This window comes from Trichogramma pretiosum, unplaced genomic scaffold, assembly GCF_000599845.2.
Source record: "Trichogramma pretiosum strain Unisexual culture from Peru unplaced genomic scaffold, Tpre_2.0 scaffold74, whole genome shotgun sequence".
Taxonomy (NCBI): Eukaryota; Metazoa; Arthropoda; class Insecta; order Hymenoptera; family Trichogrammatidae; genus Trichogramma; species Trichogramma pretiosum.
Window position 1 is genome coordinate 665,481 of NW_019641708.1, and position 19,542 is coordinate 685,022.

At 36.5% G+C, this 19,542-nt stretch overlaps 2 protein-coding genes across 2 annotated transcripts; both read left to right on the forward strand.

The window, feature by feature from the left end:
• Positions 1-9,774: 9,774 nt before the first annotated feature.
• Positions 9,775-11,787, forward strand: LOC111694549 (gastrula zinc finger protein XlCGF57.1-like). The gene is made up of 3 exons (XM_023463125.1): positions 9,775-10,049; positions 10,125-10,212; positions 10,282-11,787. Exons 1-3 carry the CDS (start codon positions 10,024-10,026, stop codon positions 11,785-11,787), a joined length of 1,620 nt encoding a protein of 539 aa, XP_023318893.1. The 5' UTR covers positions 9,775-10,023.
• Positions 11,788-17,388: 5,601 nt separating this feature from the next.
• LOC106659466 (zinc finger protein 26-like) lies at positions 17,389-19,301 on the forward strand. The gene is made up of 3 exons (XM_014382039.2): positions 17,389-17,626; positions 17,702-17,792; positions 17,862-19,301. Exons 1-3 carry the CDS (start codon positions 17,601-17,603, stop codon positions 19,284-19,286), a joined length of 1,542 nt encoding a protein of 513 aa, XP_014237525.2. The 5' UTR covers positions 17,389-17,600; the 3' UTR covers positions 19,287-19,301.
• Positions 19,302-19,542: the final 241 nt, after the last annotated feature.

Consider the following 19,542-nt stretch of genomic DNA (forward strand, 5'->3'; position numbering starts at 1 on the left):
CCGTTACGAGGTTGCCGTGTTTGCGCGCGCGCTATAATTAAACCGACGATCGACTCGAGGCACGCGTATAGAAACAGAGAGAAGCATCTTGCGGAATGAAAAAAAGGGGGGGCGAGGGGCAGAAGAAGAAGAAGAAAAAAAACAACAATCGCAACGCAGCGCAGATAGCTCGCTCGAGGAAAAATGGATGCCAATTGCGGTCCCGGTGTTACAAGAGTCGAAGGAGAAAAAAAAAAAACAAAACGACGAAAAAAAAATCTAAACTCGAGACTCTCCGGTGCGCTGAAAGTAGATCGATATACCTACGCGTGCTGAAACGAGACGGAGCAGTGGCGTACTCGGGCGTATACCGGGTGTGCTGCGCGACGACGACATTGCGGCTGCATAGTTGCGCGACTGCGTTATGTATCGGTGTGAAATTTTTTAGATTCGATTGCGTGCGTATATATACGTATACCGCGCGCGAGAGGTTGATCATAAGGAATGAGAACGATTTTTGTGACGCGATAATTTGATCATCGATGCTATGTAACGACGTCGAACGTAACATTTTTTCACCCTCTTTTTTTTGCGGGACGTTATAAGGTACGGTAACTGTTTTAGAGAGACGAAAGTCTGGTTGAAATCGCGACAGTGAACAAAGGCGTAATGATAATTGCAAATAATATAACATTATGTTATCACAATGTTTTATTGAAATGTAAGAAAAACATCTATTTAAGTATCTGTATATATTTACTATGTTGTCAAGAAAAAAAAATTGTGCTTTTCATTATTCCATTGCAAGATACATGCTATTTTCTAATAAACTATTTCAAGCATATGACTGCAATGAGTTCGAGAAATTTGTACAAACAAAAAATTATTCATAAATATTGGATTATCATCCAAGGTAAAATTGGATCATCAAACTTCGAGAATTGTCCAGAAGATAGTTTCTAAAATTTTATAGACTCTTGTCGGTGTCCAATTGAATTGAATAGAAATCCACAAGATCTTAATGTTCTTCGGGGACTGTCATTTTGTGCTATAAAAAACTTGATTCACGTCCAAATTTCTGCTCGAATTTTTCGAAAACAAAATCTTTCCGTCCTTCGTGGATTGTATTTTGGTGTCTTCTCAAATTGCTTGGATCCCCAAATTTCTTCTCGCATTTGTTACATGCAAAATCTTTGCGACCTTCATGGACTATCTTTAGGTGAGAGACCAAATGAGATTTTTGTCCATATGTTCTCTCGCACTTATCGCATTCGTAGTCTCTGTTACCTTCGTGAACTGTCCTTTGGTGATTCAACAAATGCGTTTTGTGCCCAAACTTCTTTTCGCAATTGTTGCACGCAAAATCTTTGCAACCTTCGTGGACTGTTCTGTGGTGAATGAGCAAATGACATTTATATCCAAATTTTTTCTCGCATTTGTTGCATGAGTGATCTTTGCGACCGTCGTGCACCGTCTTTTGGTGGCTGAGCAAATGCGATTTTTGTCCAAATTTTTTTGCGCATTCGTCACACGCAAAATCTTTGCGACCTTCGTGAACTACCATTTGGTGCCTCAACAAATCTGATTTATTTCCAAATGCCTTCTCACATTTCCCGCATGCGAAATCTTTGCGACTTTCGTGGACTATTTTTTTGTGTCTGAATAAAGTTCTCTCCTCGCCGAATTTCTTCTCACAAAAATCACATGCGTAATCTTTGCGACCTTCGTGCACTGTCCTTTGGTGCTTGAACAAATCTGCTTTATATCCAAATTTTTTTTTGCAGTTAATGCATGCAAAATCTTTTCTACCTTCGTGTACTATCTTTTGGTGGTTAGACAAATGCTCTTTACGTCCGAAATTCTTCCCGCAATCATCACATGAGAAATCTTTACAACCATCATGGACTGTTTTTTGGTGTTTGAGCAAATGATCTTTACGTCCAAATGTATTCTTACACTTGTCGCATACAAAATCTTTGAGACCTTCGTGTATTGTCCTTTGGTGGAAAAGTAAACTAGATTTATGTCCGAATTTTTTTTCGCACTTGTCGCAAGGGTAATCTTTTCGACCCTCGTGTACTGTATTTTGGTGTCTTCTCAAATTACTTTTATTCCCAAACTTTATCTCGCATTTATTGCATGCGAAATCTTTACGACCTTCATGGGCTGTAGTTATGTGCAAGTGTAAATACCGTTCATTTGAAAATTTCTTCCCGCAATTGTCACATGAGTAATCTTTGTCGACTTTCGAGAGGGGATCTTTTCGACCCTCGTGTACTGCCTTTATGTGCAATAGCAACCTGTGTTTGGTATCAAATCTCTTGGCGCACACTTCACATAAGTAATTATTGAAAACTTCGTGGAATATTTTTTTATGCTTGAGTAAAGTTGATTTATTTTCAAATTTCCTCTCGCACTTATTGCATGAGAAATCTTTACGATCTTTGTGCGTTAATTTTTGATGCGTAAACAAACTCGATTTTTTCACAAACTTCTTAGTACACTGGTCGCACGCAAAATCTATACGACTTTTGTGTACTGATATTTGGTGTCTACTCAAATGACTTCGGAACTCGAATTTCTTCTCGCATTGGTCACACGAGTAATTTTTTCCTTCATTTTGAATTGTGTCTTGGTGTGTAATTATACTTGATTCTAGTGCAAATGTCTCTTTAGTACAAACATATTTTTTGTCGTCTTTTTTTCATTTTACTTTCTGAATTAAATTGGAAGATAGATCCTATTATTTAGTGCCACATAAATGAGTAAAATTTATTTTCTGCTATTATGGCTTGTCTCGTCGTGAAAGACAACACTCAAACTCATTTATTTTTACTACAAACACGATCAATGTATGTGAAGAACGACATCAAAATCGTTTAAGATTATTTTGCTTACCATTAAGTTACCAATTTGTCTGTTTACACATTGACTTTACAATATGTGAACCAATTTAAAATTCTACTTTGATGACGATTTCTTTGAGGAATTTTTATGGCCATCTACATAAACATCAAAAAGCTTTTTGCAATATCGGGTAAGTTTATAAAATACATATACAATGTTGATCGTGTAATTTTTTTCCTTCCTTTTCAGAATATAAGGCATATGGTGAACGTTTTAGGGAGAAGAAATCCGCAGTCGTCTGGATAAAAAATAAAGCTTTAATCACAACAGTGAGCAAAGGCGTAATGATAGTGGCAAGTAAAACACAATTATATAGGCCCAAATTTCTATTTAATTTTAGAAAAGTTTTATATTCCTGAACATCTATACATGAGTTTCTGTATAAATATGTACAATATACTTCGAGAATCGTCCAGGAGTAATTTCTGTAAATTTTATAGATTGTTTTTCGGTGTCAACTCAAATTCTATGAAGTCTACACAAACTCTTAATGATTTTCGTGGACTCTCTTTTGGTGTCTGAGCAATGGCTGTTTGTGTCCAAATTTCTTTTCGCATTTGTCGCATGCAAAATTTTTCTGACCTTCGTGTACTGTCGTTTGGTGAACAAGCAAAGTTTGTTTATGTCCGAATTTCTTCTCGCACCTGTCACATGAGAAATCTTTGTGACCTTCATGGACTGTCCTTTGGTGATAGAGCAAATGGTTTTTATGCCCAAATTTCTTCTCGCATCTATCGCATGCGTAATCTTTGCGACTTTCGTGGATTATTTTTTTGTGTTTGAACAAATTGCTCGGATCTCCAAATTTCTTCTCACAAATATCACATGCGTAATCTTTGCGACCTTCATGGACTGTCTTTCGGTGCAAAAGCATATACTGTTTTTGTCCAAATTTCTTATCGCATTTGTCACAAGCAAAATCTTTACGACGTTCGTGGACTGCCCTTTGGTGTCTGAGCAAATGGGATTTATCTCCAAATTTCTTCTCGCACTTGTCGCACGAGAAATCTTTACGTTTATAATGGACTGTATTTTGGTGTAAGAGCAAATGCGATTTTCGTCCAAATTTTCCGCCGCACTTATCACATGCCAAATCTTTGCGGCCTTCGTGAACTATTGTTATGTGCGAGAGCAAGGAACTTTTATATCCGAATTGTTTTTCGCACTTGTCGCACGTATAATCCTTGCGGCCTTCGTGTACTGTTTTTTGATGAAATAGTAAATGATTCTTACTTCCTAATTTCACGCTACACCTGTCGCATCCGAAATCTTTCTGACCTTCGTGTACTGTTTTTTGATGGAAGAGTAAATTACATTTATATCCGAATTTTTGTTCACACTTGTCGCATGTGTAATCTTTGCGTCCTTCGTGCATTGTCTTTTGGTGTCTTCTCAAATTGCTCGGTTCCCCAAATGATTTCTCGCATTTATTGCATACATAATCTTTGCGACCTTCATGGACTGTTTTTTGGTGGGAAAGCAAAGTCGATTTTTTCCCAAATTTCCTCTCGCATTTGTCGCATGCGTAGTCTCTGTTACCTTCATGGATTGTCTTTTGGTGTGCAAGCAACGTCTTTTTATATCCAAATTTCTTCTCGCACTTGTCGCATGCGTAATCTTTCCGACCTTCATGGACTGTTTTTTGGTGGCTCAGCAAATGTGGCATTTGTCCAAACTTCTTCTCGCATTGGTTGCATGCGTTATCTTTGCGAGCTTTATGGACTGTTCTTATGTGCAAAAGTAAATCTGATTTATTTATAAATTTCTTCTCGCAATTGTCACATGAGTAATCTTTGTCGACTTTCGAGAGGAGATATTTTCGACCCTCGTGTACTGCCTTTATGTGCAAGAGCAAACTGGGTTTAGCATCAAATCTCTTGGCGCACATTTCACATAAATAATTTTTGAAAGCTTCGTGGAATATTTTTTTGTGCTTGAGTAACGTTGATTTATTTTCAAATTTTCTCTCGCACTTGTGACAGCTGAAATCGATGCCATCTTTGTGTACCAATTTTTGATGCGTAGTCAAACTTGATTTTTTTACAAATTTCTTCTCGCACTTGTCGCATGCAAAATCATTGCGGAGTTTGTGATCTGATATTTGGTGTCTACTCAAATGACTTCGGAACTCGAATATTTTTTTGCACTTATCACATGCGAAATCTTTTCGTTCATTGTGAATTGTGTCTCGGTGAGTTATCAAACTTGATTCTTGTGTAAATGCCTCCTGGCAAATCTCGCAAATGTATTGTTTGTCGTGAGAAATAACAATGTCGTGTTCACTTGAATTATTTCCCGAGTCAACTTCCTCGGATTCCTTTTCGCTTTTATTCATTTTAGTACTCGAATTGAACGATGGAACCTAGTCAGTACCACGGAAATTAAATGAGTAAAATTTATTTTCTGCTATTATGGCTTGTCTCGTCGTGAAAAACAACACTCAAACTCATTTGTTTTTACTACAAACACGATCAATGTATTTGAAGAAAGACATCAAAATCGTTTAAGATTATTTTGCTTACCATTAAGTTACCAATTTGTCTGTTTACACATTGACCTCACTAATTTGAACCAATTTAAAATAATAACTTGATGACGATTTCCTCGAGAAATTTTTTTTGGCCTTCTAAATAAACATAAAAAAAATTGTTTGTAATATCGGGTAATTTTATAAAATACATATACAATGTCGATCGTGTAATTTTTTTCCTTCCTTTTCAGAATATAAGGCATATGGTGAATGTTTTAAGGAGAAGAAATCAGCAGTCGTCTGGATAAAGAATGAAGCTTTAATCACAACAGTGAGCAAAGGCGTAATGATAGTGGCAAGTAAAACACAATTATATAGGCCCAAATTTCTATTTAATTTTAGAAAAGTTTTATATTCCTGAACATCTATACATGAGTTTCTGTATAAATATGTACAATATACTTCGGAATCATCCAGGAGTAATTTCTGTAAATTTTATAGATTGTTTTTCGGTGTCAACTCAAATTCGATGAAGGTACACAAACTCTTAATGATTTTCGTGGATTCTCTTTTGGTGTCTGAGCAAATGCTGTTTGTGTCCAAATTTCTTTTCGCATTTGTCGCATACAAAATCTTTCTGACCTTCGTGTACTGTCTTTTGGTGAACGAGCAAACCCTGTTTATGTCCAAATTTCTTCTCGCACTTGTCGCACGAGTAATCTTTGCGACCGTCGTGGACTGTCTTTTGGTGGACGAGCAAATAGGATGTTCTTCCAAATTTCTTATCGCATTTCTTGCATTCGAAGTCTAAGCGACCTTCGTGGATTATTTTTTTGTGATTGAACAAAGTGCTCCGATCTCCAAATTTCTTCTCACAAATATCACACGCGTAATCTTTGCGACCTTCATGGACTATCTTCCGGTGCAAAAGCATATACTGTTTTTGTCCAAATTTCTTATCGCATTTGTCGCAAGCAAAATCTTTGCGACCTTCGTGGACTGCCTTTTGGTGCAAAAACATATCGGATTTTCGGGTAAATTTTTTTTCGCATATATCACAACCAAAATCTTTGCGGCCTTCGTGAACTGCTCTTATGTGCAAGAGCAAGGAATTTTTATATGCGAATTGTTTTTCGCACTTGTCGCATGTGTAATCTTTGCGTCCTTCGTGGACTGTTTTTTGGTGCTGGATCATAATCCATCTTTGTCCGAATTTCTGGTCGCATTTGTCGCACGGGTAATCTTTCCGCCCTTCGTGGATTGTATTTTGGTGTCTTCTCAAATTGCCTAGATCCCCAAATTTCTTCTCGCATTTATTACATGCAACTCTGTGACCTTCATGGACTGTCTTTTGGTGTCTTCTCAAATTCCTTGGATCCCCAAATGTTTTCTCGCATTTATTGCATGCGTAATCTTTGCAATACTCATGGACTGTCTTTTGGTGGGAGAGCAAATGCAATTTTTGTCCAAACATCTTTTCACAATTATCGCTTGCGTTATCTTTGCGACCTTTATGAACTGTTGTAATGTGCAAGAGCAAACTTGATTTATTTATAAATGTCTTCTCGCAATTGTCACATGAGTAATCTTTGTTGACTTTCGAGGGGAGATCTTTTCCACCTTCGTGTACTGTCTTTAAGTGCAAGAGCAAACTGGGTCTAGTACCAAATCTCTTGGCGCACATTTCACATAAGTAATTTTTGAAAACCTCGTGGAATATTTTTTTGTGCTTGAGAAAAGTCAATTTATTTTCAAATTTTTTCTCGCACTTGTTACATGAGTAATCTTTACGATCTTTGTGTACCAATTTTTGATGTGTAAATAAACTCGACTTTTTCACGAATTTCTTCTCGCACTGATCGCAGGCAAAATCTTTACAGCTTTTGTGTACTGATATTTGGTGTCTACTCAAATGACTTCGGAACTCAAATGACTTTTCACACTTATCGCATTCGTAATCTTTTCGTTCATTATGAATTGTGTATCGGTGAGTTATCACACTTGATTCTTGTGTAAATGCCTCCTGGCAAATCTCGCAAATGTATTGTTTGTCGTGAGAAATAACAATGTCTCGTTCACTTGCATTATTTTCCAAGTCAACTTCTTCGGATTTCTTTTCGCTTTTATTCATTTTAGTATCTGAATTAAACGATGGAACCTAGTCAGTACCACGGAAATTATACGAGTGAAACTTATTTTCCGTTATTATGACGCGTTTCATCGGAAAAGATAAATTTCAAACTAATTTGTTTCTACTATAAACATCAGTGATTACAATAACAATGTCGAAATCATTTAAGATCATCTTGTTTAGCATTAAATTACCAATTTGTCTGTTTACACATTGACCTTACAATATTTGGACCAATTTAAGTATCTGATTTGGGAGCGATTTCCTTGAGGAATTTTCGTGGCCGTCGAAATAAACATCAAAATTATACTACCAAAGTTGCGCTCGCTCGGACGGACGGACGGACGCTCGGTTTTCAGGGGTTTACCCCTGATACCGAACGCGAATATAGATGTTTCACATCAAAAATTTTTTGTAATATCGAGTTAATTTATACAACAGATATACAATGTTGATCGTATAATTATTTTTTCTTTCAATCAAAAAATCATTCCATAATCAAATTTTCCATTAAATTTCAGAAAAGTTTTATATTCTTCAACAGCTATACATAAGTTTCAGGATAAAAATGCACAATTGTCAAGAAAAAAAATCTGATCTTATTTATGAAATAATAATAACATACACTTTTTTCTCTAAAGAACTGTTCCTGGCATATGACTGATATGAGTTCGACAAATTTGTACAAGAAAAAAATTATTCACAAAGACTGGATTTTCATCAGAAGTTAAATTTGTGTAATTGCGCTCAATTTCGATTATATGAGAAAAATTGTAATTATCACTTATACGTAATCTTAATACGAGAACTGTCTGATGAATAGTTTCTGTAAATTTTCTAAACTGATTTTTGGTGTCAATTCAAATTCGATGATGGTATTCAAAATCTTAATGATCTTCATGGACTGTCCTTTGGTGGTGGAGCAAATGAGATTTTCTTCCAAATTTCTGGTGGCACTGGTCGCATGCGTAATCTTTCCGACCTTCATGTACTGTCCTTTGGTGCAAAAGTAAAGTCGAGTTTTTTCCAAATATTTTCTCACACTTGTCGCATGCGAAATCTTTACGGCCCTCGTGGATTATTTTTTGGTGCAAAAACATATCAGATTTTCGGGTAAATTTTTTTTCACATATATCACAACCAAAATCTTTGCGACCTTCATGGATTGTCTTCCGGTGCAAAAGCATGTACTGTTTTTGTCCAAATTTCTTCTCGCATTTGTCGCATGCATAATCCTTGCGACCTTCGTGTACTGTTTTTTGGTGGACAAGCCAATGCGATTTACGTCCAAATTTCTTCTCGCAATTGTCACATAAATAATCTTTGTCGACTTTCGAGGGAAAATCTTTTCGACCCTCGTGTACTGTCTTTAAGTGCAAGAGCCAACTGGGTTTAGTATCAAATCTCATCGCGCACATTTCACATAAATAATTTTTGAAAACTTCGTGGAATATTTTTTTGTGCTTCAGTAACGTTGATTTATTTTCAAATTTTCTCTCGCACTTGTTGCACCTGAATTCTTCACGATTTTTGTGTGCCAATTTTTGGTGCGTAAACAAACTCGATTTTTTTACAAATTTTTTTTCGCACTTGTCACATGCGTAATCTTTCTGGTCATTGTGAATTGTGCCTCGGTGAGTTGTCATGGTTGATTCTAGTGTATATGCCTCCGGGTAAATATCGAAAATGTATTGTTTGTCGTTTGAAATAACAATGTCGTGTTCACTTGAATTATTTTTCGAGTCAACTTCCTCGGATTTCTTTTCGCTTTTTTTCATTTTAGTATCTGATTTGAACGATGGAACATATTCAGTACCACGGAAATTAAATGAGTAAAACTTATTTTCCGATATTATGACGTGTTTCATCGGGAAAGATAAAATTCAAACTAATCTGTTTTTACTATAAACATGATTAGTAATTAAAATAACAATGTCAAAATCATTTAAGATCATATTGTTTACAATTAAGTAACCGATTTATCTGTTGACACATATTCGAGCCAGTTTAAAATTCTGCCCTGGTGACGATTTCTTCGGCGAATCCTTTAGGCTTTCTAAAACTAAAAGTACTTTTAAAAAACTTTTTTTAATATCGAGTCAATATATCATATATTATAGATAATAAAAAAATTGCAATATTTATTCCAAAATTTGCCACCCCTATCTCTTTTGTGCGTACGTTTCTCCAAATATTTTGCGCCTGGATGAATGACCCCCTTTATACTTTTGGAGTCGTCTTGATAGTCCGTCTAGTGTATGATCAGTCGAAGGTAGATGGGGGAACGCATCGCCACGGAGTTATCAGAAACATGGTCCTACCAATATATTCGCCTCGATAATATATTCGAAGTATAATTAGTGCGTTCACGTGCTGGTAGAAAAAGGACTAAATTCCTGCAGTATAGATTAGTGTCTAAAAATTGACGAATTAGTGGTAAACAGTGTTATCGACTACTCGAGGCCTCTAACCTCAAATATTTTCTCAGACTATATCATACCAATTCAAAGAGAATCCGTATAATAAAGCCAATGACATGGGATGCGGAGAGGACATGGTCAGGTATGACATTTTTTCATCATGCCATGATATTTTTTGAAGCGATCGCTTCATCAAACTTTATTTATAATTTTTCAGGGTAAAAGAAGAGCCAAACGATGATCATTTCGATTCTAAGGACTTTTGCGAAGTCAAAAACTTTGAAACGTTGCCATTTCATAAATCGGTTAGTTCAATGATTTGTTTAATGATCTTCTATACACTATCAAATATAATCACGTAATTTTAATATTAGGCAAATCACATGAATGAATTTATGCAAGAAAATTTAGACAAAAAAATGTTCATCGATTTTGAGTGCAAAAATGTAAAACCCGAAGTGCCGTCTCTATCAGCCTCCGTTTGCAAAACTGAGAATCAAAGTTATCCACCAATGGTGAAGTCAGAAAAAGTAAGTCAGACCAATGACGTGAATGAAAAAATATTGATTGATTTTGAGTGCAAAGATGTTAAACCTGAATGGAAGTCCCTGAAGAAAAAAAACTCCAAATCTGGGTATCGAATTTCTCAAACAATTGTTAAAATAGAAAGTGAAAGTCAAATAGAAGACAAGCAGAATACAATTTCAAAAAATTTGATAAAAAACGAATGTAATTATGAAAATAATCATCGACTGTATGACAACTTACATCTAAAACCGAGCGCACTCGAGGAGTTACAAATTTTTGAAGAAACTGTTGAAAAACAATTATCGTATAAGTCTGAAATGCATCGCGAATCATTAACAGCAGAAGCAAATCTGAAGAAGCAAATTAATTCCATGGATAAAAATATTAGATCGTATGAATGTGAGATTTGTCACAAATCATTTGGAAAAAAAGGAACTCTCAATTATCACACAACAGCAGTACATGATCGAAGCAAACCCTTTGAATGTGAGATTTGTCACAAATCATTTGGAGTGAAGAGTACTCTCAAAACTCACATAATGACAGTACATAACCGGAGTAAACCTTATGAATGTGAAATTTGTCACAAATCATTTGGAATAAAGGGTACCCTCAAAAATCACTTAAGTGCAGTACATAATCGGAGCAAACCCTTCGATTGTGAAATTTGTCACAAATCATTTGGAGAAAAAGGTTATCTCAAAACTCACATAATGACAGTACATAACCGGAATAAACCTTATGAATGTGAAATTTGTCACAAATCATTTGGAATAAAGGGTACCCTCAAAAATCACTTGAGTTCAGTACATAATCGGATCAAACCCTTTAAATGTGACATTTGTCACAAATCATTTGGATATAAGGGTGACCTCAACAGACATACAAGTTTAGTTCATAATCGGAGTAAACCATTTAAATGTGAAATTTGTCACAAATCATTTGGGTATATGGGTGACCTCAACAAACATAAAAGTTCAGTTCATGATCGGATTAAACCCTTTGAATGTGAGATTTGTCACAAATCATTTGGAACAAAAGGTAACCTCAAATTTCACATAAATAGAGTACATGATCGGAATAAACCGTTTGAGTGTGACATTTGTCACAAATCATTTGGAAAAAAGGGAACTCTCAATTATCACACAACAGCAGTACATAACCAGAGTAAACCTTATGAATGTGAAATTTGTCATAAATCATTCGCACATAAAAGTATCCTTCAGCGTCACGTACGTGGAGTACATAATCGCAGTAAATCCTTTGAATGTGAAATTTGTCACAAATCATTTGGATACAAGTGTGCCCTCAAGAGACACATAAATGTAATACATTATAGCAGCAAATCGTAAGATCGTGAGATTTGTTGCGAGACGTTGGACGCTGTGATTCAATTTTGTAGAAAATTAATTAAATATTTCAAACTGTTATTCATTAAGTCAATCTTTTTTTTTCACCTATCCATATTAAGATGAATATGAATTCATAAAAAATTTATACGGTATATTTTCTATACAATCGAATGGGACAAAAAATGTTTTTCTGCTTGCATGAAAAGTTTTTTTAATTCATACACTTTCTCAAATTTTATTAGAATTTTTTGGACTGTGGTCCTCGCTTTTTCGGCAAAGGCCAGTAGCCGGCATTAGCCGGAATGATGGTTATTGCTAAATCTTCAAAAATTCATTCGCAAAAATTGTGTTTCATATAATTCGTAAAGAAAAAAACAAGAAAACATGCGTCGAAAATGATCAATTCCTCTTGTTATAACAAAAAATTTGATAAAGGCGCTCGAGCCATGTACTAGGAGATCAGATGAGGTATCGTCAGATATTTTCATCGCTTTACTATGTCAAAGTATCAAGTATAACTTAACTTCACCCATTAAAAATTTGTTACAATTTATCTTCTCGTTTCTTAGGTAAGGACTTTTCAAATTCTACTACAGATCTTCAAAAACTTAACTATCCTAAATAATGTCGCAGTATCATCCATCTAAATCATCGACGTAAGGTGCAACAATAGTTTAGTCAATCAGACAATCCGTGTCACATAGCCCGAACGAATTAACGTCAACAAAAAAAATTAATCCACGTGCAAAACTACGAAGACGACGACGAATCTCCGAACGTGGCGAATCGTTCGTCATTTTTCAACCCTGCCTCTATACAATTGCCAAATCACTATACACAGGCGACGCGTGTACATGTATACGCGTCTAATTAAATTTGTCATCTCGGATGGGGGATGATATATCGAGCGTCTATAGTCGCCGCACCACCACCACCGCCACCGTCGCTTCGAATGAATACGGACGCGGACGAAACGACCCCCGCCTCGTCCGACTCGTTGCGTAGCTCACAAAAAGAAAGACTTGTAAACTAATAAAAATAAAACACGTGTGTATGTCTGCCTGACCTTTCTTTTCTTTTCTTTTTTTTTTTTTTTAATAATAAAACGCACACTTGGATCGTCGGTACGGAAAAACAAATTACAGTGTCATCCGTACGGTCGATTACGTTCTCGAGAGCAATATGTATAGATAGGTGGCGCGCTCGGAGTGTCTTGAGGGGGTGCTACGCAGAGTATACTCGTTCGAGCGTAAAGTGCACACGACGCGAGCATCTCGTGCCTTTTCATTTAGTCGTGCGCTCGAGAGGTCGTCGTGCTATATACGTATTATATCGGATCGTATCCGAACGCCGCCGCGTGAGAATCGGATGGATATCACCTTTGATACAGATAAGCGCGCGGGCGATCCCCGTTACCCGTACACGATAAAAGTCCCGACGACGACGACGTGTTACACGGGTTGCATCGTCACATGTATACAGCAGTGGCCTTTGACCTGCTCCGATCCAGACACGTGCCGGCAATATTACATATGTCTATATACACAATCAATTACACGACCATCGAAGTATATGCAGTGGTGCCCGGTGTGTAGTATACGGCACGCGACTCGGCACGGCCGTAACTTTTCGCGCGTCGCGATATATATTTGTATATTAAACGCCCGTTTGATATTATATTGAAGTTTTTAGAGAGGCCCGATGGGGCCGTTCGTATAAGTACATTCTCATGGTGTGTATCGCGGAAGACATTTTCGATGCTAATGATATGGCCTGACGACCAAAAGTGACCGCGTAGATTGTTTTAACGTTCCGTTAACGTTATTTTGTAATTTTTCTATAACGATTGTTTAACAATAACAAGCGCCTTTTAAATTACTCGACATTTCAGCAGTTCCAAAAAATATCAACCAGTTGTCAACCACTTTAAATATCACTAACTACTTCAAGTCTCCACCGCTAGATGGCGAGTCTGCAATTATTTGTAAATCTGCAATTGGGAAAGTAAACATAATACTTTAATACTACTTTGATGAGTGAAATCGTGGTTATGTTCACTACTTGGAAAGTTATGAAATTATTTGTCGCTTAATTTGGAACGGAAACGTCGATCTCCTCAAATATTTTCATAGAATTCTGATTCCATTCTAAATTAAATTAATTTAGAATTAACCAATAACCCCAATGATTTATAACCTTCTACTATAAAAATTAATAAAATAATAAATAATTTCGGAGCAACAAGTAGATAGTACATTTTTAAAATCAAACAACAAAAAAAAATAGCTTTATTTACCATTTTTTTATCATATTGAAATAAATAAAATGCTGTAAAATGATAATTAATTCGAAAGAAACAAAAGAAATGTATAAAACATTACATTGGATAAATAATATGACATCACTTGCTACGAAAAATAAATTTCCGATAATTATGCAATAAAAACATGATGGACAAAACAAAATAATTGATTTCAATTCCAAAGGAAAGTAAATAAAAAGATCCATGTTCTATGTAATGTGACTTTTTACCGTCAGCAACTTCATTTATAAATTTTTTAAAAATTAACTTTAAAAGCAACCGGGTTTCAAATGATAAATCAGAGAATCTGTAGTAATTCGGTCAATTCAGTACCGATGCTTAATAGATAAGTCTCTTGACAGGTGCCATTGATGGTAATACATCGTTGTATTTGAAAAATAATTTCTTTACTGCGGAAGTCATTGGCCGAAACCTCGTTTGACGATGTTTCATTGCGCGATGATGCCAACCCCGAATGAATAAGCCGCTCGACATTCATTCGCTCTTAACAATAAAGTTTGCTTTGGAGACTTGAAAACTTGAAAAAAACAACAAAAAAACAGAGTACCAAAGTGGAAGAAAAAGAAAAGAAGTCGTCTGTAGCCATCTCAAGACGTGTCATCGACAGTAATACACCCTCGGATCCGAGTCTCGTCGACGTAATAAACGTAATGAAATATTGTCAAGAGGAGACAAGACAGACAGACAGACAGAGCCCCGACAGAATAGTATCTGGACTGGAAAGAAGAGCAGTCGAAAAATCAGTCGAGCGAATTGAACGATGACCTTTAATAGAAAAGCCACCCCGCAGAGAGATATATATAATAATATATCCGTTTAGTCCACTTGCTCTTTATACCGTATAACATCGTGTGCGAAGCGTATCGAATCGCAATTAAATATTGCAGCTCGTGCATACACATATATTTGTCGCCCGATCGGAGCGTGTCCGATCACGCCAATATAGCACACATAGACACACGCGCGCGCCTTTAATCTCGCATCGCCTAATCGCCCGGTACACATGAATGGCAGGTCGAACCGGGCGAGGCACGTTTTTTTTTTTTTTTTCTTTCGGCAGTAGTATAAGGTACCGAGCACCCCGAGAGCAGCAATGATATTACACGCATGGACTACGTAGCATGTGTATATAAATGTGTATAAGAAATTCGAGTGCCTGACATCGCATTATCGTCTCTACAAGCTGCTCTAATTTTTTTTCCGCTGCTGCTGCTGCTGCACGTGCGGCCACTCGACGCGTCGTCGTCGTAGCAGGGGCCACCCACCCCTCACTCACTCTCTCTCCGATCTTCGGCGTGCTAATAGTCGAGGCCCTTTAAATTCGTCAGTGATATTGCGCTCCGTACAATATATAACGGAGATCGCCCCACACTTACACGTAGCATCGTATAAACAGGAGACTCGTATATAGTCCGAGAGTTGATAGGCGCCCTCGTGAATAGATTAATTCGTGAAATATGTGGCCCGCTGCGTTTCGGCTTTGAAAAGCAGCAGCATCGACGCATACGCACGTGTGTTACGTGCGCGTTGTTATGCGTATTATTGCTTTTGCTGCCGCTACGCAGGTAGGCCAGAGCTATACGTGGCTAACATTTCTACATAAATGTTAAAGTGTATATGTATACGTCCCTCGCCTTGTTGTACTATCGTATATGATATTATGTACAATAATATTCTGTATAGGCCTTGCATTCGGACGCGTCTTACGCCTCGACGAGCATTAATTAAAAGCCGAGAGAGAGGATATTCAATGTAATAGAAAATACTTATTGCGCGCATTCTTCGCTCCTTTTGCCTACTACTACTACAACTACTACCCTCGACTGCGTGCCGCCACCACCACCACCATCGTAATATACATATATACGCAACGTCATCCTTTGGCAGCGATACTCGTGTATCGCGCGAGAGCCTAAAAAGGGGTCCCATCCACGCGTGCTCTTCTCTTTCCATTTTTTTTCTTTTTCTTTTTTTTTTTTTTTTGGTCGGGGTACAGACGATACGTGTCCGCGCACTTATGAGTATTTGTATACGCATCATATTGTATTATTTTATTATCTGTGTCATTGAGAGAGAGAGAACTCGCGGGGGGACGATGCGAACTGCTATAGCTACTACCGGGGCTCGATCTGTACCACTGCTATACGAGACATTGTCTCTTCACCCCGGCCATCGCCGTATGCGGTTTCACCGACGACTCATAAATATATTTCTCTACCTTTATTACTACTTATTATATGTAGACACGCGCGAGCGAGCCAGCATACGCATAAATGCCATACACGATATTTAATAAAGGAGGGTTAACGGGCCGAGCGATGATGTATTGTCGTATATTAGGCAGGAAACGCAAGGAGAGATCCTGTAGCTCCGCGCGCGCGCGCTGCTTAATACGAGGAGTCATAAATTAATGCGCATGAGATGAGCGCATTGTTTTCCTCCGTTATATCGTGTCTCTCTCTCTGCCCCCCTTGCCGCGCGCATCTCTCGAGCATCATTATATTCTATTAATTCGCGTACGTACTATACGTGTAACTATCGAATCGGTATATACCGGTCGAGATACTTTTTACTTCTTCCTTTTTTTTTTTTACCCTTTAAATTTGAGCGATGTGTTCTGCAATTGTGCACGCTGCAATTGAGATGTTATTATTGCCTTAGGCAAACAGAGCCTCGCAGTAGCACTATAACGTATGCTACTGCTGCCGTTGTACACGTTATCAAAATTATAATTAGCGACTGATTTAATGCCTCGATCGCGCGTATACGTATGATTCCTCTATACTTTTGAAATAGGCAGTTCTGAAAGAATCAACACAAAAATTTGGGCATACCCCGTAATTTTTTGATAAAAAAATTGGGGAATTCGGAAAAATTTCAAGACTTATATAATCCTAGTTGTACCCGAATTCTTCAGATTTTAAAAGTAAGAAGAAATTGTTCATATATGGCCAAATAATAAAAATCGTTTAAGATCATATTGTTTACAATTAAGTAACCGATTTATCTGTTGACACATATTCTAGACAGTTTAAAATTTTGACCTGGTGGTGTTTTTAATATCGAGTCAATATATCATATATTATAGATGATAAAAAATTGCAATATTCATTCCAAAATTTGCCACCCCTATCTCTTTTGTGCGTACGTTTCTCCACATATTTTGCGCCTGGATGAATGACTCCCTTAATACTTTTGGAGTCATCTTGATAGTCCGTCTAGTGTATGATCAGTCGAAGGTAGATGGGGAAACGCATCGCCTCGTAGCTATCAGAAACATGGAATCGCCTCGCTAATATATTCGAAATATAATTAGTGCGTTTACGTGCAGGTAAAAAGAGGACTGAACTCTTGCAGTATAGGTTAGTGTCTAAAAATTGACGAATTCGTGGTAAACAGTGTTATCGTCTACTCGAGGCACATAACCTCAAATATTTTCTCAGTATCTACATACAAATTCATAGTGAATACGTATAATAAAGCTAGTGATATGGAAAGCAGAGAGAACACGGTCAGGTATGACATTTTTTCATCATACCATGATATTTTTTTAAGCGATCGCTTCATCAAACTTTATTTATAATTTTTCAGGGTAAAAGAAGAGTCAAACGATGATCATTTCGATTCTAAGGACTTTTGTGAAGTCAAAAACTTTGAAACGTTGCCATTTCATAAATCATCGGTTAGTTCAATGATTTGTTTAATGATCTTCTATACACTATCAAATATAATCACATAATTTTAATATTAGGCAAATCACATGAATGAATTTATGGCGTCGCAAGGAAATTTAGACAAAAAAATGTTCATCGATTTTGAGTGCAAAAATGTAAAACCCGAAGTGCCGTCTCTATCAGCCACCGTTTGCAAAACTGAGAATCAAAGTTATCCACCAATGGTGAAGTCAGAAAAAGTAAGTCAGACCAATGACGTGAATGAAAAAATATTGATTGATTTTGAGTGCAAAGATGTTAAATCTGAATGGAAGTCCCTGAAGAAAAAAAACTCCAAATCTGGGTATCGAATTTCTCAAACAATTGTTAAAATAGAAAGTGAAAGTCAAATAGAAGACAAGCAGAATACAATTTCAAAAAATTTGATAAAAAACGAATGTAATTATGAAAATAATCATCGACTGTATGACAACTTACATCTAAAACTGAGCGCACTCGAGGAGTTACAAATTTTTGAAAAAACTGTTGAAAAACAATTATCGTATGAGTCTAAAATGCATCGAGAAACATTAACAGCAGAAGCAAATCTGAAGAAGCAAATTAATTCCATGGATAAAAATATTAGATCGTATGAATGTGAGATTTGTCTCAAGTCATTTAGACACTACCATCAATTAAAAAGTCATATCACTTCAGTTCACGATCGTAAACAATCTTTGGAATGTGAGATTTGTCATAAATCATTTTCATCCAAGGGTAATCTCACTAAACACATCAATGTAGTACATTATCGTAGCAAACCCTTCGAATGTGAAATTTGTCACAAATCATTTGGAGAAAAGGGAACTCTCAATTATCACATAACAGCAGTACATAATCGAAGCAAACCCTTTGAATGTGAGATTTGTCACAAATCATTTGGAGTGAAAAGTACTCTCGAAACTCACATAATGACAGTACATAACCGGAGTAAACCTTATGAATGTGAAATTTCTCACAAATCATTTTTACGGAAAAGTTATCTCACTAAGCACATAAATATAGTACATTATCGTAGCAAGCCCTTCGAGTGTTATATTTGTCACAGGGCATTTGGACACAAACAGGTCCTCAAAACTCACGTAAATAGTGTACATAATCGGAGCAAACCCTTTAAATGTGACATTTGTCACAAATCATTTGTATATAAGGGAGACCTCAACAGACATACAAGTTTAGTTCATAATCGGAGTAAACCATTTAAATGTGAAATTTGTCACAAATCATTTGGGTATATGGGTGACCTCAACAAACATAAAAGTTCAGTTCATGATCGGATTAAACCCTTTGAATGTGAGATTTGTCACAAATCATTTGGAACAAAAGGTAACCTCAAATTTCACATAAATAGAGTACATGATCGGAATAAACCGTTTGAGTGTGACATTTGTCACAAATCATTTGGATACAAGCATACATTAAAAGGTCATATAAACGCATTACATATTCGTAGCAAATCATAAGATCGTGAGATCAGTTGCAAGACGTTGGACGCTGTGATTCAATTTTGTAGAAAATGAATTAAAAATTTCAAACTGTTATTCTTTATGTCGATTTTTTTTTCACCTATCCATATTAATATGAATATGAATTCATAAAAAATTAAGGCGGTAAATTTTCTTTAAAATCGAATGGGACAAAAAATGTTTTTCTGCTTGCATGAAAAGTTTTTTTAATTCATACACTTTCTCAAATTTTATTAGAATTTTTTGAACTGTG

Excerpts from the sequence above, each read along its gene's own strand:
- LOC111694549 (XM_023463125.1), top strand. The coding sequence starts at position 10,024 with ATGGGATGCGGAGAGGACATGGTCAG. Across the intron at positions 10,050-10,124 it reads TGCGGAGAGGACATGGTCAG|GGTAAAAGAAGAGCCAAACG; the intron begins GTATGACATTTT and ends ATAATTTTTCAG. Across the intron at positions 10,213-10,281 it reads CGTTGCCATTTCATAAATCG|GCAAATCACATGAATGAATT; the intron begins GTTAGTTCAATG and ends TTTTAATATTAG.
- LOC106659466 (XM_014382039.2), top strand. The coding sequence starts at position 17,601 with ATGGAAAGCAGAGAGAACACGGTCAG. Across the intron at positions 17,627-17,701 it reads AGCAGAGAGAACACGGTCAG|GGTAAAAGAAGAGTCAAACG; the intron begins GTATGACATTTT and ends ATAATTTTTCAG. Across the intron at positions 17,793-17,861 it reads TGCCATTTCATAAATCATCG|GCAAATCACATGAATGAATT; the intron begins GTTAGTTCAATG and ends TTTTAATATTAG.